Source organism: Schistosoma haematobium, chromosome 6 (genome assembly GCF_000699445.3).
Source record: "Schistosoma haematobium chromosome 6, whole genome shotgun sequence".
Taxonomy (NCBI): domain Eukaryota; kingdom Metazoa; phylum Platyhelminthes; class Trematoda; order Strigeidida; family Schistosomatidae; genus Schistosoma; species Schistosoma haematobium.
The window spans coordinates 1494082-1521496 of NC_067201.1; the positions used below are offsets into that span (position 1 = coordinate 1494082).

At 37.1% G+C, this 27415-nt stretch overlaps 1 protein-coding gene across 1 annotated transcript; it reads right to left on the reverse strand.

The window, feature by feature from the left end:
* Positions 1–1983: 1983 nt before the first annotated feature.
* On the reverse strand, positions 1984–25573 carry MS3_00011013 (uncharacterized protein; the record flags this gene model as incomplete). The annotated part of the gene is made up of 4 exons (XM_051219420.1): positions 1984–2172; positions 2613–2758; positions 4866–4935; positions 25544–25573. The coding sequence occupies 4 exons, from the start codon at positions 25571–25573 to the stop codon at positions 1984–1986; spliced, it is 435 nt and encodes a 144-aa protein (XP_051065238.1).
* Between the last annotated feature and the right edge of the window lie 1842 nt (positions 25574–27415).

Sequence of the window (27415 nt, forward strand, 5' to 3'; positions counted from 1 at the left end):
TCAGTGAATACATTATAGATCAGTTCATGAAATATGGCTATAGAACAGCCTAAATGTGTGGAAAGTAGTCCTATTTGAATAGACAACAAAGAGTGATGGTCGTTGTTAAATTTGATGAAAGTTTATCCAAACGATAATGAAGATTGACATCGTTTAAATGGGGTTCACAAAATACTTAGGAAAAGTGAACATGACTGGAAATGTCTTCAGTTTCAACTGTGGTGCGTTTGTTTCAAAAAACGGGAATTCAATGTTAAAAATTGAAATTGAATCCCTTGAAAACACTTAACTTAGGAGGCCATGAAATCTGTAATCGAAGCATCGAAAATTGCCTTAAAGCTATTGAAGGCGAGTGAAGATTTTGTCCAATTAAGACAAAGCCCGGAATAAAATTATGAACTGTATACTGCCTGCTTCAACAATAAAATTATGGACCGAAACATAGAGGTATATAATGGTCCTTATATGTGGAAGTACACTTCGAACTCATGGTTAAAGAAAAAATACGATCATCAGAGGCTCGAATCTTATTAAGGTTCAATAACAGGATTTGATATTATTATTAGCAAAAGGAACAATAGGTCTACATATCAAATTTGTCTATCCAAGTTTCTCACAAAACTCAAAATTCAGCATCACGAAGAAGACAGGATTTCCGAGGATGCAGTTTGCCACTGGAAAAACATTTATCATTCCTGCGTTCATCTTATTATGGTTTATTGAATTTGTTTGTGGAGGCCAGTGGGTATCCATAGTGAGTATCAAAGTGGGTAACGAGACGATGTGTCAAGTTATCAATACTGAGTTCAATCAATGACCAATGATTGACATAAACACTGCAGTGTATTTGTTTCCAAAAAACTGTCATCTTATTTTGCAGTGCTGAGGCAAAACTGTTACTAGTTCATTCAATCCAAATTGTTCGTCATTCCTCCTTGAATATCAACGGAACTCCAGAATTATTTCATAATCGGCATTCCTAACACCTAATTTACGGTAGTCTTTCATCTAGCTTTCATTAAACATTAATATTCAAATAACGAAAGATTTGAGGTGCTTAATTAACTATTGATACAGTATTGCGACTTTTCAATTTCGAACAATCAACGTCGTCAATTTAAATGATATTTTCCGGTAGTGAGACTTCATAAAACTGGACATTCACAATGAACTCTTTGTTGATCGCAATTGTTACAAAATCACATATACACGATATTGTTATTTACAAGGGTAATTTTTTAGGCTCAAGTAAAAGTTGTAGTGACCTACTTTTATGACGAGAACACGATTGTTATAATGGAAACGATTATAATTATAACCACTTGTACCAGTGATTGTTTTTGTGTACCTGTTTGTGTAAGTGCACGAAAAGTCACTCCCTTCCATTGCTTTTTGAATTTGCATGAACTCTTGTACGCTCAGTAGTTCCGCTTGTAAACTTTGGCACGACCTCGGTATTATTTCAATACCAAGTGATCGCCAAAAAATACATCTTAATGCAACCTTCAACTGCCCTCTGATATTTGGTTCACGTAGAGATTCAACCTGATAACTTGCACCTGGTATTCCTGTAGTTTTGAACATAGTCACAGACGCCCACTACAAACTTATCAATTTTACTTGACGGAAAACAGTGACTTAGTTACAGACAACCATGTTTTATATTCTATTGAAAAAGTACATCAGTTAGTACGCAAACAGTCAAAAACGTGATATGTAGTTTGATGAAAAACTATCCGATTTATTGAAATGCTTAATAAAGTGTAAAGTGCTTTTAATAAAATAAAAAGAGAAAATGACAAAGTCACCAAGACGAACACAAATGATAGGACGTTTGTGAGAATCATGGATTAATGTTTATTTCTTCTGTAAAGCGATATGCATATGAAACAGCCAATACATACAATGATGGAAGTAGCAACTATTGGGATAACAATGTTAACATAATGACTTGACTTGGTCTTTTGTGTATCTTCAGTTATTTCAATAGTTGTATTCTGAAAAATACGAAACTACTATAATTACAAAATACCAAATATTTACCAAATGAGTTTCAGTGTTTTGAGTAGTTAACTCCAATTCTTTTCTTATGTCAGCTTCAGTAGTCCGTGAAGTCGTTTCTTCTTGTCTGATGAGTGGTGGTTCAGTTGACACGTTGATGTTTGAGCTATTCTGTAGAATGAAACAGTGGCATTATTGCTAAATAATTACTTATTATTCACTATACACTATTGTCAGTTGTGATAACAGAACAGAATTTAGCAAACAGTTAAATAATTTACTTTGGCGCAATGTGGTCGCTGAATGATAATATAGAATATCTGCTGTCGATTTGACAACAAATATTCTATGAGCTGAAAAATTAGCATGTTTCCAGGCATTAATGTTGAACAACGATTCTACCCATCGTTGGATATTCACATGTCAACGAAGCGTTGTATTCATATGTGACTAAATTTTGCCAACGTATACAATGCTTTGATTTATGCACTGTGTTGAGTATACAAAGAATTACCCATTCGTCACAATAAAACATTCCTCCGAGTAAACAGATTTACAATGTAGTATATGCAAATATTGAAAACAACCAGTGAAGTCTACCAATTACTTACTTTATTCTGACAACCATTTACTTTGAATTCATGGCTATCCATATCATTGTTTGTAATGCACTTGTTTGCTCTTTCACACCAAATACACGTTGTATTTGGTGTTTTTGCGTCTTTACATGCTTCAGTTGAATTGTGTTTTGGACAATCTTCAGTGAAAAGAATATGGTGATTGCATGTCAAATGATCAAACAAACGATAAATGAATTACAAAACATGTGACTATAACTCAATGATATTATGGCGATTTCGGAGCTGAGTGACTGTTTCCCTTCACTAACCATTGATCATCACATTGCGCAATGAGAAATCCAATACACTTTCAATGTGATTCACATTTCACTGTACATACTCAGCAGAACGGAAACACTTTCAAACCATGAAAATCGTCAATATTTGTGAAACTGTACAAGTATCTACTGCTTATGATAAACTGAAATATGAACACTTGACTTGCCTATACTTTCGATTAATCGGATGAGTAGGATAATGCAGAGATTTAGGAAATTAAGCTTCTATTCTCAAAGTTATTACCATTTCATGAAATGCATCTACGATTAAAACACCTCACACAAAATCAGTATTTGTGTACCTAGTATAAAAACTTATATCATCTAATCCATCGTTTCGTAAGATTTCCTTCAAGTGAATTTCATCAAAGTGATGGCTTCTATAATAGTTCAAAATCCGTCCCTCATCATTTTGAATATTCAACAGCGAATTGATTTGTAGTGTAACGTCAGTTGAGACTCATGTCTGGTTATCATTTAATGACTGGCTGAATTTACACAATAAATTTCCAATTTAATGAAACACAATTGATGTGTTCAAGTGTGAAACTGATAAAATTCGATAAAATAAGGATTAACATTCCCCCGGAAACTTCATACTCCACCAACGTTCTACTTTTGATCCACTCACCAGGGACATCCCTATTAATCTTTCTCCCATCTAGTGCGATAAAATATACAGAAGAAGACACTTGAAATTCCGATTTCGATTTTAAGTATAACAAGTTGTAGCTCGTTTAAGGCGCGATCTAAATGAAAAACTCTTTTATTGCTGATAGCCGATACAATGGCAGTCAAACAACATCCTCGCAAAATATGCTTTACATCTTTTTTCGCTCCGAAGGTGGCCGACGATATACCAGCAGGTATACAAAACCGATACCATTAAATTTCTGATTTGTTTCACAAAGGTGTTAGTGGAACATCTTTGAAAATTACGTTTACCTCGTTATAAATTGCTTTACAAATAGTCAAAGTTGAGAATCCGCAATACGTTTCAACCAGTCATCACGTACCACTTGACGAAATATTGAATGAATTTTCCCATATTCACTCATAAAACACTGCATCCGAACTAATCGCTTACACTGAAATCTTTTCCTGGAACCCAACTCCATCTTTCAACATCATATAATCGTGTCAGTGTAGCATGACGTTTGAGCGTTGAATAAAACAACAATCGGTTCTGTATGATAAAAAACACTTCGTTTTGCATTTGTAGTGATATAAGTATAGACGGAAAAATTGACCAGTCGATTAGCTGGTGAGTGAATAAATGAGTATATATATATATCGTGTCAGATACCATCGTTCATATATTTTTGTCTGGATGAGTCAATCGTTAAACATGTACGGAATACTTCTCCAAATATACATCCGCTCTTTTGCGATGAAGATATTCACACATCTTCGTTATAATACTCAGTATATCATGTTAAGCAAGCGCTAGCAGACGTGGATCGTGAAATTCATTCAAATCTGCTACATGATTCTAACAAGGATGAAGCTTGTTGAACTGATGACACAGATACTTTGATTTCAACTTGGAAAATTTCATCTGTCTACTGTTCCGAAGACTTCATCACAAACACTAGATATTTCCAGGATGAGGTTCGACTGTGACTTTTGATCACATCTGATACTACAGTCTTGCATCAAGATGTCTAAACATTTATCTTTCGCTGAATTTCCAAATAACAGGAACGCGAGTTAACGAAATCCATCTTGATTTAATTTCTCATAATTTTCCTTAACACTTCAATGACATATCGATCAATTTATTTTACGTACGTAACAAGCGATTATTGTAGACTGTAATAAAGGTGTATTACATGACTATGATAGATTATAGCAAATATCTGTGTTGGGAGAATGACGATAGGGTACAAATAGATAGTAACATAAGGCAAACAGATTATAGTTCATGTAGGTCAGTTTGAATTAGAATATAAGTAATATTTCTTACCTTTTTCTCCACACTGAATTTTACCGTAAGCGAATATTGTTGATTGTACATTATTAGTTTTCTTGGGAATCTGAAAAGAAGTTATGTAAGTCTATGTGAAGATCTATCAACACACAACGACCTATATCAAAACCAACTGATCATTGAAGTAATATGTCGTCATTCACATTATCTTACACAAAAGCAACTAGCACACTCACAATAAGCATTCTGATCTCCTCAGTTCCCTGAGAACTATGCTCTATCTAGTCTACAAAGATGTGGTGGATCACTTCAGTTTTCAACTTCTGTGAAGTTAGATTAACGATCTATTTAACATTGGTATGAGGCAATAGATTGTGAGATCAATATCTACGTCCGTTAATAATAATGTGGTTGTGAATAACCGCGATGCATCTGCATGTGAATTTGTTGTCATGTGGTGGAATTGTGTTCATGTGCTCACTTCCATCCATTACACTTGTTTTCCCAAGATGGTTCTTCCTATAATGTATCCTGAGTACCTCGAAACAATCAAAACTAATTCAGTTCAACACACATACATTCCTTCATCTCACAATCTATCTCTACTTATCCAACATACATGATGTTGAAATTAGAGTCCAATATCAAAAATTGATAATCAAATATCTACACAATGAGAAACGATCGATATTTATCCACAAATCACGTAGAATATTCAGCAATAACTTTTCAAAGCAGCCGATTATCAAAAGATGATAGCATTCAGCTGTCTCTGCACAGTAATCTAACATGTTCTCTTTTTTTCTTTAATAGGAGCGAAGACTGAAGTGCTTCCTTAGATATCACGTCACTTCTTCTTGTTCACTGCTTCAAAAACTGGCTGGAATAAAGTATGTTACCAAATGACGGTTGATAGTTTCATGTAGTTTCTTTGCACATCACAATATTTTGACCCCTTTCTATCGTGTCTAATGAATATTGATGCATTCGACAGTATAGCTATGCACGATCTAGTTGAATAATCTGAAGTACTCGAAACAACACAATATTGACACTCAAATGTACAACTTACGTTCTCATAATAGAAAGATATCTTCCCATTCGAATGTATCACAGTGGTTATCTTGGCTGTAACACCTGAAAACAGAGAACGATCGATATTTAAATTTTGAGTGATTAATGATGAACATGTTATTGTTAGACGTGAATTTGTATGTGCCTACTCACAAAGTGAACAGATTTGAGCAGATATTTACTGTTTTATCTCAAATAATTTCTTCGGTTGAACTCGTAATAAATATAATCTAGTGAACGCTGTTTAAATGAAACATGGATGCGTTCTTCGAAATGAATGTCGGATGATTCGTTTTTGAGGATTTATTACACCCACATTTTCTTATTGAAACAACCACTTATCAGGCTTCTGATTAGATCTGTTTCTTGAAGACATCTTCACATTGTTACAATATTCCCCTTAAATATCCATGGAACAATCGATCCTAAGTACAGATGACATGAGCGGTCAAATATTTGCATACAAACACCACTTGGTATTTGAGTTGTTTATGCAACATATAGGCATATCAGTGTTTGTTAGTGATTTTTACGGATATCACAGTGTGGTCACACTTGATTACTTCTGTCAGTTTTTGAAATGAATTCAATTAAGCAAACTGAACAAATACAATGTAAGTAAATACAATGAATGATGGTGTAAGTGTAAGTTTTTCACATGCGATCAAACATTCATTCTATGGATACATACTTTTATCACCAACCGTTAGATTATAAGAACTTCTGACAGCTAAAAATGTCGCTAAAATAATTAAAACAAAAGAAATTTTTGTTTACATATCTGATTGATGAATGTTCATTTCTTTCAATAAACTTATTTCAATACAGAATAACTTTGCACCGGTTTAATTAAATAAGAGTTTCAAGGATCCAACACAGAATGACTTTGACTTCAATTAAATGATAGTTTGAAGGATCATTATCATTATTTCATCGACGTGATGTATGTTTCAACCCAAAAAACTGAGAAGAATATTTCACTTCTGAAAGGTTGGTTTTAACAGCTTTTGGCTAATTAAGAAACCGTATAAATATACCAGACAATACACATACAAAATTGTTTTCTAAAATTGTGTCATTCCAATGGAACAGTGTTCTCTCAATCTGAAACTAATCATTACACAGAAATGCTACTCAAAAGCCATTAATTCCGATAAGTGAACAAAAAGAATGAACTTCATTTTGATGTTCTGAGTGCTCCGGTACAAATTACTCATGTTGAACTTGTTGAATGTTCATGTTTGTTCGTTGGTTTGATGCTTGAAGATGAGAAGGAGTTCGAACTTCATGGTCACACAAACGTGATCACAGAGAAAGTGTTGAATATCCAATGTTCCACAGGTAGTGACCAAAAGACATTAAACTTATAGGAACCGTGTAAATGACAGAGACGATTTGAAGGACAATACAATTTGATAGTTCATGTGCCTCATTAATGCAAACTGATTTCTCACACAACATTGCTTATTGTTCTACCTGTGATCAATTCGACTCACTGAATCTACCAAGACAAATCATATTAATGAGATATCAGTTTTATGGTAGTTTGAACAGATTGAAGAGTGGAGGATTTCAAATTCAGCCATTACATCAATGGACATATTTTTACACTCAATCGATTTGTGTTTATTTTGAAGTGGGTCGCTGTTTTATTTAAGATTATCGCTTGACAGTGATGAACAGTTGTTGTGAACATATTTGAAAGTATCAAATCGCCAAAACAAAATAATCACTGTGTACTTGTCAGCTCTCATGAAATAATCAAGTTAAATATTGAATAATTTATGCAAACAAAACGTAAGAAATAAAACACAAAACAAAATATCACTGAATAATTGACGAACTTACGATCAATCAAAAACTCGGATTCAGGTGATTGTTGGAAATCTACAAAACTTCCAATTGATCCTATGACCGTTTTATTGAACAAATTCATTGTACCTGTGTTTATTGAATGAGAACATGAAATTGGATTGTTAATCTATAGTGAATGAATGAATGAAATACCATGAAATTAACTGGACATTAAAATGAATTGCATGAACAGCAACCAGTTTACTGTAAGACGTCAAACTGTTCAGTGCTCAAAGATGGAAAGACATCAGTGGAAGTTTTAAATTTTCGAAAAGCATAAAATGGATTTACTAAAGAAAATAAAAGAACTTTGATTCACAAAATGACGTGTGAATAAACAAAACTCAGTAACAATTTTATTTCATAGAAGATGATTCTCTTACCATAAGTGAGTATAACGAATTTGCTCACTTCAACTCCGTATATTTGAAAAGGGAATTTTCTAACAATTTCCTTGAATATATACAAGCATAAAGATTAGTACCTCCACCGCAAAATGTAGTGAACTCACCTTTTCAGTAATCAATTTCTCGAACTTTGCATCATCAACTGGAAGAGTCTGATTAAAGCGAATAATTTGGGAATAGTGGTAGAAATGTGACTGAATATGTATATTGGAACATGACTGACTACTTACATATTTATATGAATCACTTTGAAAAATTACTTCTTCATTTGTCCCTACTGCAGGATCCTCACAGATGTCCTTACAGTCACAAAATGTCGAAAATAAGACGACGACTGAAAAGAGTGGTACCAACTGGTCAGATGAAAAGGTATATCTGGAATGGTTCAGTAAACAAAACAACGTTATCTCATTGAATGAAATTAAAATTCATACAAGTCAGCCATTTCCCTTGGCGGCGCGTTCAATACTCACCTCATTTTGATCAAAGCGTTATTAAACGTTTGCAGAAATTGTAGTGTTTATATATATATTTTGCAAGTGCTTGTATGTTTCTTTCTGTCTGGATGATTCAAAATGACCATTGAGACGATTGAATGTCATAGAATGATATGATTATTGTTTAGTAATTCACGTGGTACATGAACTGATTGGTATGGAATATTCTTTTAACTACTGAGGTATGTAATCTGATATTTGTACACCGTTAATTAAAATCTCCCAACTGTAATGATGAAAAATATTTGGCTTTTAGGGTTCAAAATTTTGTGCGTCTAATTACAAAACATATTTCTATTGACCTCAGTTGTCTGAAGAAATATGAAGGATCATACTTTGTTGTTGTCTAACACCACATTCTATCGTATTAATCAATTATTATGGTATTCTCTATTCTCTATTCTGTATAATGATTGTAATATGAATCTTATTTAGGATAAGAATATATCGCTTTCTAATAATAAGTTGTTAATGTAACTGACAAACACGTACACACACACAAAACAAATATGAGTGAAATTCTCATTTAACTAAGGATCACTACTTTTCTCAGAAAGAAATGAAAACAAATCTTTTGGCTGTCAATTCATTTAAAGTATTACTCCAGACAAGAATAAACACTGTGACCATTTACCATCTAATTCAAAATGTATTTAGTGGTCGTTTTCTCATAGAATCTTCTAAACTACACCTCCTCAGTTTATCAATCTATGGATGGCCCATTACTTATTCCGATTTCTTGAGATTCGACTGATGAATACGTTCTGCGCATATCTGTCTGTGGGACTGTGATGGATCATGCTGGATCTATAATTCACATCACGTTCTGTGTATTGTTTTATAGTAATCATTGAGACGGATCAACTCATCACCACCCGATATTTTGGATAAACACATTCACCTGTTGACCAAATATATGATTTCATTGAATATTGATTAAGGTTAGAGATCATCGTTTTGTGCATGCGATCAAAGTTTACATGAGTTTGAATAAACTTCGTCATGTCATTTCCTATTGAAAATATTCGTAATTTGTCTACAGAATTAAAGTGGATTTGAACGGAATGATGAGTTCTTAATCCAGATAGCGTTAGTTCACTCGAAACTGTGTTGACAAGATAATTCACATAGGTTTTTATTATATCCTTTTTGTAAATGTTCTAGGATTATTGCCGATTCTTATTCCAGGTAAATGAGGAGGGCTCGGAATGGATTCATCATTTCCATTCTGTTGAAAATAATCTCGCCAAAACTTTTGACTAAAATAAACAAGTTATACCACTCGAAATCTGACCTGGAAGTTGGAGGATGTTCTTTAACGAGAATTATGATGCTTCATTCCAAAAGTCGAGATTCTTTAGAAGTCACGAGACCGATTTTTCTTCTAACAACCAAAGCAACAACTAATTGATGTAGGATATATTTTAAAGCCTTATACTACAACATACTACAATGCCAACCTGTGTTGTTTACAGACGAACGGTATTAGATTCATCAATCATTTAACATTCCTTAGCTACAATTAGCTTTGCCACAGGTATATAAATGTCCTTAAGCTATCTACATTAAGTTCATCATAAACGTCTGTAATGTAAATCGTCATGTTCTTAACTGTTGTTCTTCAATTGTCATACACAACATTACCCTACTCGCTAATCAAGCTTATAAATGCACTGTATTATATCATCCATGCCATTTCAATTTAACAATCATTTGAATAACCTTCACGTATTTGTGTTTATGAATTTCTCAATCATATTAGTTGCCCAAAAAGAACGAACATAGTTTAGATAAGAAAGTTATCAAAGTGGGGTACTATCATACAACACTAGTATAATAACTAAGGTATCAGGTAGTTGTTGGCCAAAAATACATCGCAAATCAAAACTTCGGAGCCTACCGTTGAAATAAACCCTATGTAGACGAATATTTTTAAATTGAGATTGATAATGTAGTCAGGCAGCTCGGATTTGTTAACTCTACAAACCTTTGCTGTCTAAGAGTCACCTAAAACCATAGTATCTGTTTCCCATTGGCTAATGCTCAATCAGTACTATAACTAGTTATGCATAATGATTTCAGGATTTCGAAACAAAGCATTGTCATGAATTGACAATCACGTAATATGATTGGTGAAATCGATGAAATTATTAACAAAATCGGTCAACAAATTAACTCATAATTATCATTAAATGGTGCTGTGTTTTCGTCATCTTCATCCATTACAGATTATTTCAGTATGTTTCTCTATCGGCAGCCTATTTAGTAAATATACTGAAGATGACACAGGTATTCAGTGTTTGACAACGCTTCTACCAGTAACACCTAATATGATTTGTACCCATCGAGAGAAATCAAAAGGCAGAGTCGAGGAGATCGGAAGAGTGTGTTTAGCGATAACCAATATATCGGAATTCTCTGATCTAATCTGGCTAGCGATTGCAGTAGCAGTTGAGCACGGCGTTACCACACGTGATCTAGTGCGGATGCCTGACCGAGCGCCTTCAGCTAGATGAGTCCACTAAAACATATGGTCAGCATCCAATGTCGAAAACTTACAGGGCTATTTATTTTGGGGATTTAATTACCGCTACAATACCAAAACCTTGTCAGTCTAATTAACGGTTAAGTGTCACAATCACGCATGCAAATCATCTGTATAAGTAGTCGAGTAAATCTCCTGCAAACTAAACACATCGCTCTTGAATATACCCCAACACTGACTAAGGTTCAAACGATTATCACAGACATGAGTTAGGAGTGTATTCCACTTGGTGAAAACTTATATTCTCACTGATAATCACATGAGCATCGCTCACTGTTAATCATCTTGAAAAGACTTATTTAGAAAAAAACATCTTGCAGCACCACATCACCTATAATTGTGTCACATAGGCATAGTTGATTTCAACAACTTCAATCACTATATCTCAATTGAATCGTTTTCCGCCTCATGCTAAACTGGATACTTGCAAGTAACTTGTATGCACCATCAGCCGGTAGGTATAAATATAAATAAATCTTCTATGGCAGATCAGAACATTGAGTCTAGAGCATGTCTCATACAAATGCAGTCATGTTTAACGAATCGCTCTTAGTTATCTGTCCGAAATTCACATAGTTATCACTGTTCATGCACTAAAAATGTTCTGATAACCATTCGTATGTATTACTAGTATTACTAAATACTAACTGGAAAACTGGTTGAAATCCTTCTCCACGGCTGTACTTTTGTGCTTTCAGTAAGCCTACTCATACAGATGCAATTGAAATCAACTCATATGTACAGCTTACTGGCATAAGCGCCATTTGAATTCATAAGTTAAACTAAAAGTAGTACAAATATTAACATCTCTACAATATGGATTGTTTTTAATCTTTCTAAACACAAAATGTTTGAACTACCTATAAGTTAGAATATCAGTCAGCGGCTATTACTACGCACATTACGGCGATTTATTGAAATACATCTACACGAAATCATTCTTGATTATTATAGTCCCAGTTTGTTCAACTCCTATATAACATTCACGTAGGATTCTATTTTTGCATGTGAGTAATAAAACCAGACATTTTAGAGTTACCACATGTATTTCTCGATCAGTTACTGCCGTCTTCCTTTTGGTTTATCTCTCAGCTCATCAATGGCCGGAGAATTCTTATTATTTTTACAGTAACCTCCGATGCGTGACAATCACACTCAACTCGGTGTCAGATGAACGTCATGTTAACTCTGGTGAGTGGGTAGTGTAGTAGCATTTGACCCTTAACAAAAATCCTCAAGGCTGAACACGAGACAATCGGGAAATTGAAATTGAAAACTTAGATCGATGAAAGACTCAACTAAGGATATCGCGGGAAAATTAATTCAACTCAAGCAGACGGCATGGCTCAGACTTGCTAGCGTGTTCATTCTTGTTTGCTGTCTTATCACTTTTATGATTATTAAATATATTGTTGTGGTTGCAGTTTAAACCTGTTCCCCACCATATATTGAAGATGATTACGATGGTACGAGCCAATGTGGACAATGAAGTGAATTCCACCTAAACTTTTATAGGTTGAGCAATTATGACAAACCTACAATCTTAGAATTAGGTCAATCAATGGAGTGGTACTAATAACGAAATAGACCATAATTCTACATAATCACTCTCTGAGGAAAGCACTTTCATGATCAAATATTTTTCGACCATGATCTTTGAAGCAGCATATGCCTGCTTATGAGATGGCTATTTGCCAATTAAGCTACAGGACAAGTTCCCTTACACGAAAATAGTTACAAACACTGAAGACTACTTACATGAGGAGACGTAAAATACTGAAGTATGAAGAAAAAGCGAGCCGATTTTTGAGGAACGTCCGCTCTCGTTTGGCGATGTGTTCATAGCCCATACCCATGCAAGTAAGTGTTAGAGGCGGCCAAACCAAAACGTGCCATCAGTGCTTGAAGTCGCTCACTTCTGGTCTGAGCCATGTTTGTATAGGCGGATTACTTGGTTGGGGTTCGCGTGACTATCGTATCCAATAGTTGAGGACTGGGTTATATGGCCCAGAACCAGTCACAATGAAACATGTGTATTCACTATTTGCATTCCTTTAAACCGTGAGAATAGAATTATTTCATATTTTGCTTTCTACGAACCAATTGTTTCTTCCTGCATTGTATTCTTCCATATATTACTACTATTGACGTAACTACTTCTATGAATTTGGTGTTAATCTTGTTGTATTAATGAGGTGTGACAACTTGGACCGATACATATATGTGCCCGGTCCTACGTTGCAGCTAACTGACTAACTGACTAAGACTGGAGAAATAATTTTAGTTAGGTATGCCAAAACAATAACACTAGGAGTTGGCAACATACTGAATCGAGTAAAGGTGTTTCATCTCATTGAAGCTGACTGACTGACTTGTCGCTTTTACCAAAGGAGTCCTACTCACTACCTTTGCGATTTCAGGGTATCATTTACTGGAATAAAAAGGCAAAACGCAAACATCGAGCACTAATCAGGTTGATGGAGACGGAGAGTTCACCTAGGGTGGTTGGCAAATCCTGATTCCAAACCGAGTGACACACCAACCTACTTTGGTCACTGACAACTATGAGAAGCCATTTCCTGACCTTACCTCACTGCATTGTGTATAAAACGTCTATTCAAGGGCTTCGGAAGTGATCCTCTAAGAATCACATCGGTTCGGTTGCTCAACCAGTGTTAAAGTTGGACTGAAGACATTTGGCTTACTGAAACGCATATTGAATATTAATTATTTCACTGTGTTTTCTGGATGTGTTTGTTTTACTCATCTTCTGAACTCGTATACATCACTATTTTCAGACATTTTGATTTCTTTTGGTTTTTAGTCTGTTATTTCGAAATTTTGCTCCGGGAACCTACAGATATAAAGGTTTGTTTTTCAGTTGTTATGATAATTGCTAGAACGATATTTGGGTCGACCATTAGTACAATGCGAACAAAAGTTTTCAACTATATTGGAGCTTGTTTCTATTGTTAATCTGGGTTCGTAAATTGTAAACAGTTCAATATACGGAAGCGAGCAAAAACTTGGGAGTAACACCCAGTATTCCAGCACAAATCAGTATTATCTATGTGTCGCATATCTACTTTAGCTGTACAATCACGTTAAATTCTGTTCGAACTAAATAGATTAATAGTAGTTGAAGTGCGCAATCGTGCAGCGACGCGTTTATAGTCCTAAGCAAAGGATAATGTACGAAGACCAATAGTGGTCAGAGGAGAAGGTAATACCAAGATAATTGAACTTCGACACTGTGTTTATCAAAAAGCCTCCGATGGTACAAGCATTATAGGATCCCAAAGTGATGTTTAAATGCTGTTCATGTCTCGTGCTAAAGTTGGCAGCTTGAAATTTAGATGGATTGAGTAAGAGACCATCAACAACAGGCTAACAATCAATTCGAGACAGAAACTCATTCATTTCTACGGGATGTTAATAGGTAGAAATCCGCATAAATCAGTGAGATCATCCGCATATCTCACAAAAGTGTTTTCTATGGAAGATCGCAGATTATGCAGAAAAAGAGGGAAGGACAGGTGAGAGAACGGCTTCTTGTGGTACACCCTCATGAGACGGCAGAGACTTTGAACACTTTTCTCTAAACACAGTGTACTGTTCCGGTGAGTTATCTGTAAATAATTCCCAGTCAATCGTTCAAAACATGTTTTTCAGATTTCGGATATTTTTCTGAGTGATTCCTATATTTGACTTTCTCGGTTTGATGCAAGAGTGTAATTTTTCCATGCTTACCACAAACTTTGGGTAGAACACGAATTATACAGTGATCCGAGCTAGACAATGGAGCCCGTTTAAGAGTCACATATATTCCCACATCATTAATGAAAACGACGTCTAAATGAGCATCCAAACGGGTAGGAAAATGTACTACATTTTGGTGACCTAGTGATGTAAGGAAGCTACAGTCACATAAGTTGAAATCACCACATACAACTGAAAGTGAATCACTGACTGTAGTCACAGCGAATCCAGTGAATTTATTGTGTTGCCAATATTCTCCATTCTTGTTTCGCGGTCCATGACTCTGCTCGCACGTAGTCCCTTCTGCTTTTACCATTTCTTGGCACGATCTTGGATTTCATTCGATATCACGAGATCACCAATTAAATAAACTTGTTTCTATTTCGCCTTCTGAATTATTTGGCACATATTTCTCAGTAGCGGTGTTCATAGTCAACTGGGACTCGACACCACGCTACAATTGGTGAGCCGTTTTCTGGAACATGCCACAAACACTGGTCCTTTCGTCTCCGGAAGTCATGTTGATGAGTCTTTTGTTTTTCTATCCGCGTCTGCCGTGTGTTTTTATGTTAATTTTAATATATACTATACTCGGCATGGTGGATAGCGATAAGAGTGGCATTAATATCATAGACTTTGATATACAGGACATCCACTTTAGACCTGTAGCATTTATTCCCCATGACCCTGAGGTATGATTTGCCGCACTAGAGTCTCAATTCGAGACTCGCCGAATTACGAGCCAAAAGCAGAAATACACCTTGTGATGTAAGGAAGCTACAGTCACATGAGTTGTAATCAGCACATACAACTGAAAGTGAATCACTGACTGTAGTCACAGCGAATCCAGTGAATCCGTCGTCGAAAACAGATAGCGCAGATGATGTGCAGTCTGTAATCACGTAGATGTTGGTAACATAAACATATTTGTATTTATTCAGATGTTTTGGACGACATCTTAAAGTTAGACAGTCGATGAAATCATTTGAAACCTTGAAATACTCAAAAGCAGGTCGATACCAGTTCACGTTTACAAACGTAGCTATACCGGCCACACCTCTTTTTATTGTTTGATCGATCCTGATGATAGATTTTCAACTCGCGTGATGATACTAAGCAATTGTCCTGTAAACCATCTAAGGAAGATTTCTGAATTCTGATGATAACACAATAACGTTACATATTCTGACTTAGTAGGAATTGTAGATAGTCCACCTTGTTAATAATAATTTATATTCTGAAAATAATAATTACAGAATTCACACCAGTTTACAGGCATGATCAATTTGATATAAATAATAACGTTAGACGTGTGATAAAAGAAAGTTTTAAGTATACTGGTTCGGTGAAACTCTATTTTATGGACGACCTTTGAACGTATTTTTAAGTGACCTTGAGAACATTAGTTAATCAGAAGAGAGTTAGTATAAAGAAAAATATATTATAAAAAAGTTATGAATTATAATGGATATTCTTCTTTTACATGATTTAACAACTTGTTGAGGTTTGATAAAGGTTCAGAAGTTTTTAAATCATAGTGCATGTGGTATAAGAACTCGTCCATATGGCTCCATAATTATCGTCTACTGGAGCCGTGGTAGGGTCGTAAAAATACTTCAGCCTAGACTACATGCCTTCAATATTGTTTGTATGACGTTTGTGCACTACAATATCGGTATAGATGAAGGTGCCAGGCTGAACGTACTCCTTGATGATTGGTATTATTGTCATTGCCTGACGGTTTCTCACTCTTAGAAAATGTCCCTTTTGAGTTGAACGATCGTAAAACCCAAGTACCTGTCAAGTATATACACGGAAGTGCTACTTACCCAATCTTCCTTGATAAAACGTCCTTTACTGTATTTTCGCTTTCTAACTACTGTCTCATCTCTTTCCACTGTTTGTTCAACTCCTCCAAATGATTCATGTACTCGTGTCATTTTCATTGCGCATCACCTCTTCTCTAAAATCTGCTGTAAAACGATCGAATGTAAGCATCTCGCATCGAACTTAGCGCCGTGACCTTGAAACTCCTCAAACGCTTCTGATTGGCTCGTCCATAAATTAGAGTCCTACCACTGGTTCAGTAGTTGTTTAAGTAGTACATATATTACAGCAATCCAATGCATCAGCCGTGAATTTTTAATATTTCTTGAATGGACAGCCTTTGGATTTATTAACGGAGTAATTAAGGTAATTTCGTGTGCCAGATAGAATTAATGATAATTATCTGCAACTAGAGAAATTAAAAACGAAAACACAGAGCACAGAAAAACAAAGCAGTAATTACCAAAATATGCAAATCACGTCTACCAAAATGCGTGTGTCATGTGACACAGTGATATACCGTTTATGTTATTCGAATCAGTTAAACTTGCTAGCGACGATGTTAACATATTGACAGCTAGTGGGTGGTTTTACTTAGGGAATTCACTAATAAAGTGATCAGCAACCAGAAGATCGTAAATTGACATACGATTAATGTTCATTCTCTTCAACGCATTTTGCCAAATACTGCCATGTCTTTTATTTTACTTTTTGTAACGTAAGCACTGAAAGGTCGTAGGCTTTTCATAAAAGCACCTGTGTAGTTTTTGCGATTATCAGGTATAATGAGACGTTAAAACAAAATGAAAATAAAATAACCTGTTGAAATAAATAGATACCAGAAACAGGTAACTAAACTTGACTTGTCGTTTTCGTGCAAGTTATTCATGTTATCCATGTTTCTCATTTATTTGAGAATCAGGAGGGGCTTCATAAGCATCGGTTTTTTATTACTTGTTTAAAATATACAAAATCAATGACAAAATCTTGTAAAATCCTGATGTGTCTGACTTCGAACCTGAACTTTTGTACGACAGTGCAGGACGTCACATAAAAAATAAGCAAGACTGAGAAAAATAAATTTGTCAACACTGCTCAGTATTGTATTCTGCAGAAAAGTTAATTGCTTCAATTCATATCAAAGTCTACCCTTGTAACGTGTACCCACAGAATTGTTAACTAGTGGACCTCGATCCCACCTATTTCCTTTTGAATATTATGGTGATATAGTAAAACTTGTCACACAAAATAATATTTGACGCGTTACACTTTTTCTATTATACTACTATTCATATATCCTAATGATGTCCTTCGGGAATTTGGGCAAACAAGATTGGTAACGAAGAAATGTTCAAAAGATTTTAGTATGAGGCTGAAAACATTTCAACTATAATGTATTATTAGACCTTCCTTTCGAAAATTTTTCATTTATCCTTTTTTCAAAACCAAAACAATTATTATCAAAACAATAATGAGTTTTCACTGAACGTGACTGGATTAATATGGAGTGAGCTCGTTGCTCAAACATCAATAACTGATCTATTTATTCAAAGGGAATTGACTATAAAGCAAACAAAATCGATTAAATTGCACGGAATGGATCCAATAGAAAAGAAGTACTACATGGTAAGTGAATGACGCATAAAATCTAGAGTTACAGATAAGTGACCAAGAGTAAACTGCAGATTGTCGATGCTTTGAATTTCGTTGTCAAGGAAGACACTGAAAGCTGCATGACTAAATCATCTGACTCACAGAACAACTGAAGGTGATAAACTATACTACGTTGACTATTTTCCATAAGTGGATTTTTAGTCCCCTAACACTTTCAATCAGATGGTTCATGACTGGCAGTTGTTTTCAATGTTGTGCCATCAGTTGGGGATATCGCGGGAAAATTAATTCAACTCAAGCAGACGGCATGGCTCAGACTTGCTAGCGTGTTCATTCTTGTTTGCTGTCTTATCACTTTTATGATTATTAAATATATTGTTGTGGTTGCAGTTTAAACCTGTTCCCCACCATATATTGAAGATGATTACGATGGTACGAGCCAATGTGGACAATGAAGTGAATTCCACCTAAACTTTTATAGGTTGAGCAATTATGACAAACCTACAATCTTAGAATTAGGTCAATCAATGGAGTGGTACTAATAACGAAATAGACCATAATTCTACATAATCACTCTCTGAGGAAAGCACTTTCATGATCAAATATTTTTCGACCATGATCTTTGAAGCAGCATATGCCTGCTTATGAGATGGCTATTTGCCAATTAAGCTACAGGACAAGTTCCCTTACACGAAAATAGTTACAAACACTGAAGACTACTTACATGAGGAGACGTAAAATACTGAAGTATGAAGAAAAAAGCGAGCCGATTTTTGAGGAACGTCCGCTCTCGTTTGGCGATGTGTTCATAGCCCATACCCATGCAAGTAAGTGTTAGAGGCGGCCAAACCAAAACGTGCCATCAGTGCTTGAAGTCGCTCACTTCTGGTCTGAGCCATGTTTGTATAGGCGGATTACTTGGTTGGGGTTCGCGTGACTATCGTATCCAATAGTTGAGGACTGGGTTATATGGCCCAGAACCAGTCACAATGAAACATGTGTATTCACTATTTGCATTCCTTTAAACCGTGAGAATAGAATTATTTCATATTTTGCTTTCTACGAACCAATTGTTTCTTCCTGCATTGTATTCTTCCATATATTACTACTATTGACGTAACTACTTCTATGAATTTGGTGTTAATCTTGTTGTATTAATGAGGTGTGACAACTTGGACCGATACATATATGTGCCCGGTCCTACGTTGCAGCTAACTGACTAACTGACTAAGACTGGAGAAATAATTTTAGTTAGGTATGCCAAAACAATAACACTAGGAGTTGGCAACATACTGAATCGAGTAAAGGTGTTTCATCTCATTGAAGCTGACTGACTGACTTGTCGCTTTTACCAAAGGAGTCCTACTCACTACCTTTGCGATTTCAGGGTATCATTTACTGGAATAAAAAGGCAAAACGCAAACATCGAGCACTAATCAGGTTGATGGAGACGGAGAGTTCACCTAGGGTGGTTGGCAAATCCTGATTCCAAACCGAGTGACACACCAACCTACTTTGGTCACTGACAACTATGAGAAGCCATTTCCTGACCTTACCTCACTGCATTGTGTATAAAACGTCTATTCAAGGGCTTCGGAAGTGATCCTCTAAGAATCACATCGGTTCGGTTGCTCAACCAGTGTTAAAGTTGGACTGAAGACATTTGGCTTACTGAAACGCATATTGAATATTAATTATTTCACTGTGTTTTCTGGATGTGTTTGTTTTACTCATCTTCTGAACTCGTATACATCACTATTTTCAGACATTTTGATTTCTTTTGGTTTTTAGTCTGTTATTTCGAAATTTTGCTCCGGGAACCTACAGATATAAAGGTTTGTTTTTCAGTTGTTATGATAATTGCTAGAACGATATTTGGGTCGACCATTAGTACAATGCGAACAAAAGTTTTCAACTATATTGGAGCTTGTTTCTATTGTTAATCTGGGTTCGTAAATTGTAAACAGTTCAATATACGGAAGCGAGCAAAAACTTGGGAGTAACACCCAGTATTCCAGCACAAATCAGTATTATCTATGTGTCGCATATCTACTTTAGCTGTACAATCACGTTAAATTCTGTTCGAACTAAATAGATTAATAGTAGTTGAAGTGCGCAATCGTGCAGCGACGCGTTTATAGTCCTAAGCAAAGGATAATGTACGAAGACCAATAGTGGTCAGAGGAGAAGGTAATACCAAGATAATTGAACTTCGACACTGTGTTTATCAAAAAGCCTCCGATGGTACAAGCATTATAGGATCCCAAAGTGATGTTTAAATGCTGTTCATGTCTCGTGCTAAAGTTGGCAGCTTGAAATTTAGATGGATTGAGTAAGAGACCATCAACAACAGGCTAACAATCAATTCGAGACAGAAACTCATTCATTTCTACGGGATGTTAATAGGTAGAAATCCGCATAAATCAGTGAGATCATCCGCATATCTCACAAAAGTGTTTTCTATGGAAGATCGCAGATTATGCAGAAAAAGAGGGAAGGACAGGTGAGAGAACGGCTTCTTGTGGTACACCCTCATGAGACGGCAGAGACTTTGAACACTTTTCTCTAAACACAGTGTACTGTTCCGGTGAGTTATCTGTAAATAATTCCCAGTCAATCGTTCAAAACATGTTTTTCAGATTTCGGATATTTTTCTGAGTGATTCCTATATTTGACTTTCTCGGTTTGATGCAAGAGTGTAATTTTTCCATGCTTACCACAAACTTTGGGTAGAACACGAATTATACAGTGATCCGAGCTAGACAATGGAGCCCGTTTAAGAGTCACATATATTCCCACATCATTAATGAAAACGACGTCTAAATGAGCATCCAAACGGGTAGGAAAATGTACTACATTTTGGTGACCTAGTGATGTAAGGAAGCTACAGTCACATAAGTTGAAATCACCACATACAACTGAAAGTGAATCACTGACTGTAGTCACAGCGAATCCAGTGAATTTATTGTGTTGCCAATATTCTCCATTCTTGTTTCGCGGTCCATGACTCTGCTCGCACGTAGTCCCTTCTGCTTTTACCATTTCTTGGCACGATCTTGGATTTCATTCGATATCACGAGATCACCAATTAAATAAACTTGTTTCTATTTCGCCTTCTGAATTATTTGGCACATATTTCTCAGTAGCGGTGTTCATAGTCAACTGGGACTCGACACCACGCTACAATTGGTGAGCCGTTTTCTGGAACATGCCACAAACACTGGTCCTTTCGTCTCCGGAAGTCATGTTGATGAGTCTTTTGTTTTTCTATCCGCGTCTGCCGTGTGTTTTTATGTTAATTTTAATATATACTATACTCGGCATGGTGGATAGCGATAAGAGTGGCATTAATATCATAGACTTTGATATACAGGACATCCACTTTAGACCTGTAGCATTTATTCCCCATGACCCTGAGGTATGATTTGCCGCACTAGAGTCTCAATTCGAGACTCGCCGAATTACGAGCCAAAAGCAGACATACATTTTCGATCTTGAATCGCTGCCCTGGGACCACACCGTGGCTGTTCGTGAGGTGATCCTCAATACTTATGTCCCTAATGTTTATAATCGTCTCAAGGAGGCGATTCTTCGACATTTTCTCCCATCCAGAGAAGAATGCTTGAGGAAACCTTGAGCACGTCACCCTTTGGGTGATGCTAAACCCAGTCATCACTTTACGCGCCTGCGATCCTCTGCAAGACCAACAGTATCCGATTCAGAATTAGGTAAAGAATTATGGCACGAGTCTCCACCTGCTCACATCCAGCCAACACTGACGGTTCTGCTCGAGGACGCATCAATCCATCAGGTCGCCCTCATAGCAGACAAGATCTTAGCGAGAGCTGGGAGTACAGACGATTACGTAGTTGCAGCAACCGCATGTCCTAACGTAGATCTGGACGCCAAGCATTATTCAACTCACAGCGATCAGAGCCGGTGTATCCGCACACGTCTTAGCTTTCGAGACCGTTGTGACATAATCCAACCCTAAGTCCTCGAGCCCGCTCACGTTCTCGCAAACCCGTCACCACTCGCTTCACGAGGGCATCTTCCAAGCCACGCCGAAAGGCGGCTTCGGAAGTGAAAGAAAGCTGATGCTGGTTCCATCGGTTCTTCGGGTTTAGCGCCCATCAATGTCGAGCGCCATGCTCATACAAGGCGGGAAACTCCAAAGCCGGCGAGTAAAAGCGACCATACTCGCCGACCACTCCCCCTAGGTTGGCCGTTTATTCTATGTACACGATTACCACACAAACGCCAGGTTCGTAGTAGACACCGGGGCCCAAGTCTCGGTCGCACCACGAGGTAGCAGCATGCCACAAGCTACAATGCTTCGACTACGCGCTGCAAATGGCTCAGTCATTCACGTTAACTTGCGGCCAACCTGGGCAACCGACGACGGTATCTGTGATCGTTCATCATTACCGATGTTCCCACGGCCATACCAGGTATCGATTTCCTACAGCACTATGAATCGCTTGTCGATTCACGCAAGCTGCAGCTGATCGTTTCTTCGTCGAACAGTAAATTCATGGGCTGGAAAGCCCACATGAACGCGTACCGAATCCTCGGCACTTTTAACCCGAGTGACGATAAATTCCACGCTCTGTTCGAAAAATTCCCCGCATCAACTAAACCACTCGGGGAGCTTCCATCGGTGACCAATCGTGTGGTACACCACATAGTCACCCGCGGACCGCTAGTCACGGCACGACCTCGCCGACTAGCACCGGCCATATCAGCCTTCGCTAAACCTGAGTTCGACAGTTTACTAGCCACTGGTATTATTCGTCTTTCTCCCAGTCCGTGATTCTCTCCTCTTCATATGGTGCGTAAAAGATGGGGTTAGTTGAAGACCCTGCGGCGACTACCGCGCTTTAAACGTAGTTACGCGCTTTGATAGCTACCTCATCCTGCACATACACGACATCACGGCATCGCTCAAGGGCACGACCACCTTTTCTAAGATCGATCTGGCACGAGCATTTCATCAGATCCCAGTCGCTCTTGAAGATATCGAAAAAAACTGCCATCACCATTCCTTTCGGTTTGTTTGAGTTCCTACGAATGCCTTTTGGATTACGGAATGCTGCTCAAACTTTTCGAAGGTTTATCGATAGCAATGTACGAGACCTAGATTTTGTTCACGTCTATATTGATGACCTGCTAATCGTATCATCAAACGTATATGAATATTGTCAACATCTTACACAATTGACTCCAACGACCTTCGGGTAATGGGATAGTAGTCAACCCAGACAAGTGTGAGTTGGGTAAACCTGAAATAATATTTTTGAATCACATCATTAAGCAAGAGGGTATTCTGCCTTGCGAGGACAAAGTACGAGCAATAAAAGAGTACAACGTGCCGTCCTCACTCAAGGAACTGAAGGCATTCCTCGGTTTGGTTAACTTCTACCGACGTTTCATCCCACACGCGGCAGAACGGTTACGACCACCAGCCAACTTACTTCGTGGCAACCCATGCAAATTAGGAATGAACGATACCACGCATACTGCATTTACAGAGATCAAAACGGCTCAAGCGCATGTCACACTTCTTGCTCACCCCGACACACTAACCACGCTTAGTACAGCGGTTGATGCATCTGATTTTGCTATAGAAGCCGTTATGCAAAAACATCTCCGGTAGTTGGCAACCCCTCGAGTTTTTCTCACGACGCCTTACTCCCACGGAGACGAGATATAGCGCTTTTGTTCGCGAACTGCTAGCAGCTTAATGTGCCATCAAACATTTCTGGCACGCAGTAGGAGGTCGCCATTTCATCTTATTCACCGACCACAAGCCTTCAACGTACGTTTTGCATACCAAGTCTGAACACTACTCACAACGAAAGTGCAGACATTTGGACTATATCTCCCAGTTCACGACAGACATTCGTCACATCGAAGGCGAGTCGAACTGTGTTGCCGATGCTCTATCACGTACCCAAGCGAATGCAGTTACTCTGCCGGTGCTCGATCTTCCTGCTATGGCCGCCGCCCAAGCAAACGATCCCTGTTGTACAAAAGCACCACAATCTACGTCCCTTCAGTATCAGGTAGTACCACTAGCCACGACTTCAGGCACCATCTTCTGCGAAACTTCCCCGTCGAACCCTCTGCTTACCGTCGTCTCGTATTTGATGCCCTGCATGGATTGTCTCATCCAGGTATCACAGCTACACTACGTCTCATCGCTCCACGATACGCCTGGCCGTCCATAAAGAAAGATGTTCGTGTGTGGGCGAAGCAATGCTTACAATGTCAACGATCAAAAGTGCACAGGCACGTAGCCGACCCCTTGACACTTTCGCTAAGCCTGATGCTCGCTTAGATCACGTTCACTTAGACATTTTAGGCCCCTGCCACCATCTCATGGGTATGATCACGTACTCACGTGCATCGACCGTGATGTTCTTCGAGAATTTGGGCAAACAAGATTGGTAACGAAGAAATGTTCAAAAGATTTTAGTATGAGGCTGAAAACATTTCAACTATAATGTATTATTAGACCTTCCTTTCGAAAATTTTTCATTTATCCTTTTTTCAAAACCAAAACAATTATTATCAAAACAATAATGAGTTTTCACTGAACGTGACTGGATTAATATGGAGTGAGCTCGTTGCTCAAACATCAATAACTGATCTATTTATTCAAAGGGAATTGACTATAAAGCAAACAAAATCGATTAAATTGCACGGAATGGATCCAATAGAAAGAAGTACTACATGGTAAGTGAATGACGCATAAAATCTAGAGTTACAGATAAGTGACCAAGAGTAAACTGCAGATTGTCGATGCTTTGAATTTCGTTGTCAAGGAAGACACTGAAAGCTGCATGACTAAATCATCTGACTCACAGAACAACTGAAGGTGATAAACTATACTACGTTGACTATTTTCCATAAGTGGATTTTTAGTCCCCTAACACTTTCAATCAGATGGTTCATGACTGGCAGTTGTTTTCAATGTTGTGCCATCAGTTGGGGATTATGTGTTCTGTGAGTCAGATGATTTAGTCATGCAGCTTTCAGTGTCTTCCTTGACAACGAAATTCAAAGCATCGACAATCTGCAGTTTACTCTTGGTCACTTATCTGTAACTCTAGATTTTATGCGTCATTCACTTACCATGTAGTACTTCTTTTCTATTGGATCCATTCCGTGCAATTTAATCGATTTTGTTTGCTTTATAGTCAATTCCCTTTGAATAAATAGATCAGTTATTGATGTTTGAGCAACGAGCTCACTCCATATTAATCCAGTCACGTTCAGTGAAAACTCATTATTGTTTTGATAATAATTGTTTTGGTTTTGAAAAAAGGATAAATGAAAAATTTTCGAAAGGAAGGTCTAATAATACATTATAGTTGAAATGTTTTCAGCCTCATACTAAAATCTTTTGAACATTTCTTCGTTACCAATCTTGTTTGCCCAAATTCCCGTAGGACATCATTAGGATATATGAATAGTAGTATAATAGAAAAAGTGTAACGCGTCAAATATTATTTTGTGTGACAAGTTTTACTATATCACCATAATATTCAAAAGGAAATAGGTGGGATCGAGGTCCACTAGTTAACAATTCTGTGGGTACACGTTACAAGGGTAGACTTTGATATGAATTGAAGCAATTAACTTTTCTGCAGAATACAATACTGAGCAGTGTTGACAAATTTATTTTTCTCAGTCTTGCTTATTTTTTATGTGACGTCCTGCACTGTCGTACAAAAGTTCAGGTTCGAAGTCAGACACATCAGGATTTTACAAGATTTTGTCATTGATTTTGTATATTTTAAACAAGTAATAAAAAACCGATGCTTATGAAGCCCCTCCTGATTCTCAAATAAATGAGAAACATGGATAACATGAATAACTTGCACGAAAACGACAAGTCAAGTTTAGTTACCTGTTTCTGGTATCTATTTATTTCAACAGGTTATTTTATTTTCATTTTGTTTTAACGTCTCATTATACCTGATAATCGCAAAAACTACACAGGTGCTTTTATGAAAAGCCTACGACCTTTCAGTGCTTACGTTACAAAAAGTAAAATAAAAGACATGGCAGTATTTGGCAAAATGCGTTGAAGAGAATGAACATTAATCGTATGTCAATTTACGATCTTCTGGTTGCTGATCACTTTATTAGTGAATTCCCTAAGTAAAACCACCCACTAGCTGTCAATATGTTAACATCGTCGCTAGCAAGTTTAACTGATTCGAATAACATAAACGGTATATCACTGTGTCACATGACACACGCATTTTGGTAGACGTGATTTGCATATTTTGGTAATTACTGCTTTGTTTTTCTGTGCTCTGTGTTTTCGTTTTTAATTTCTCTAGTTGCAGATAATTATCATTAATTCTATCTGGCACACGAAATTACCTTAATTACTCCGTTAATAAATCCAAAGGCTGTCCATTCAAGAAATATTAAAAATTCACGGCTGATGCATTGGATTGCTGTAATATATGTACTACTTAAACAACTACTGAACCAGTGGTAGGACTCTAATTTATGGACGAGCCAATCAGAAGCGTTTGAGGAGTTTCAAGGTCACGGCGCTAAGTTCGATGCGAGATGCTTACATTCGATCGTTTTACAGCAGATTTTAGAGAAGAGGTGATGCGCAATGAAAATGACACGAGTACATGAATCATTTGGAGGAGTTGAACAAACAGTGGAAAGAGATGAGACAGTAGTTAGAAAGCGAAAATACAGTAAAGGACGTTTTATCAAGGAAGATTGGGTAAGTAGCACTTCCGTGTATATACTTGACAGGTACTTGGGTTTTACGATCGTTCAACTCAAAAGGGACATTTTCTAAGAGTGAGAAACCGTCAGGCAATGACAATAATACCAATCATCAAGGAGTACGTTCAGCCTGGCACCTTCATCTATACCGATATTGTAGTGCACAAACGTCATACAAACAATATTGAAGGCATGTAGTCTAGGCTGAAGTATTTTACGACCCTACCACGGCTCCAGTAGACG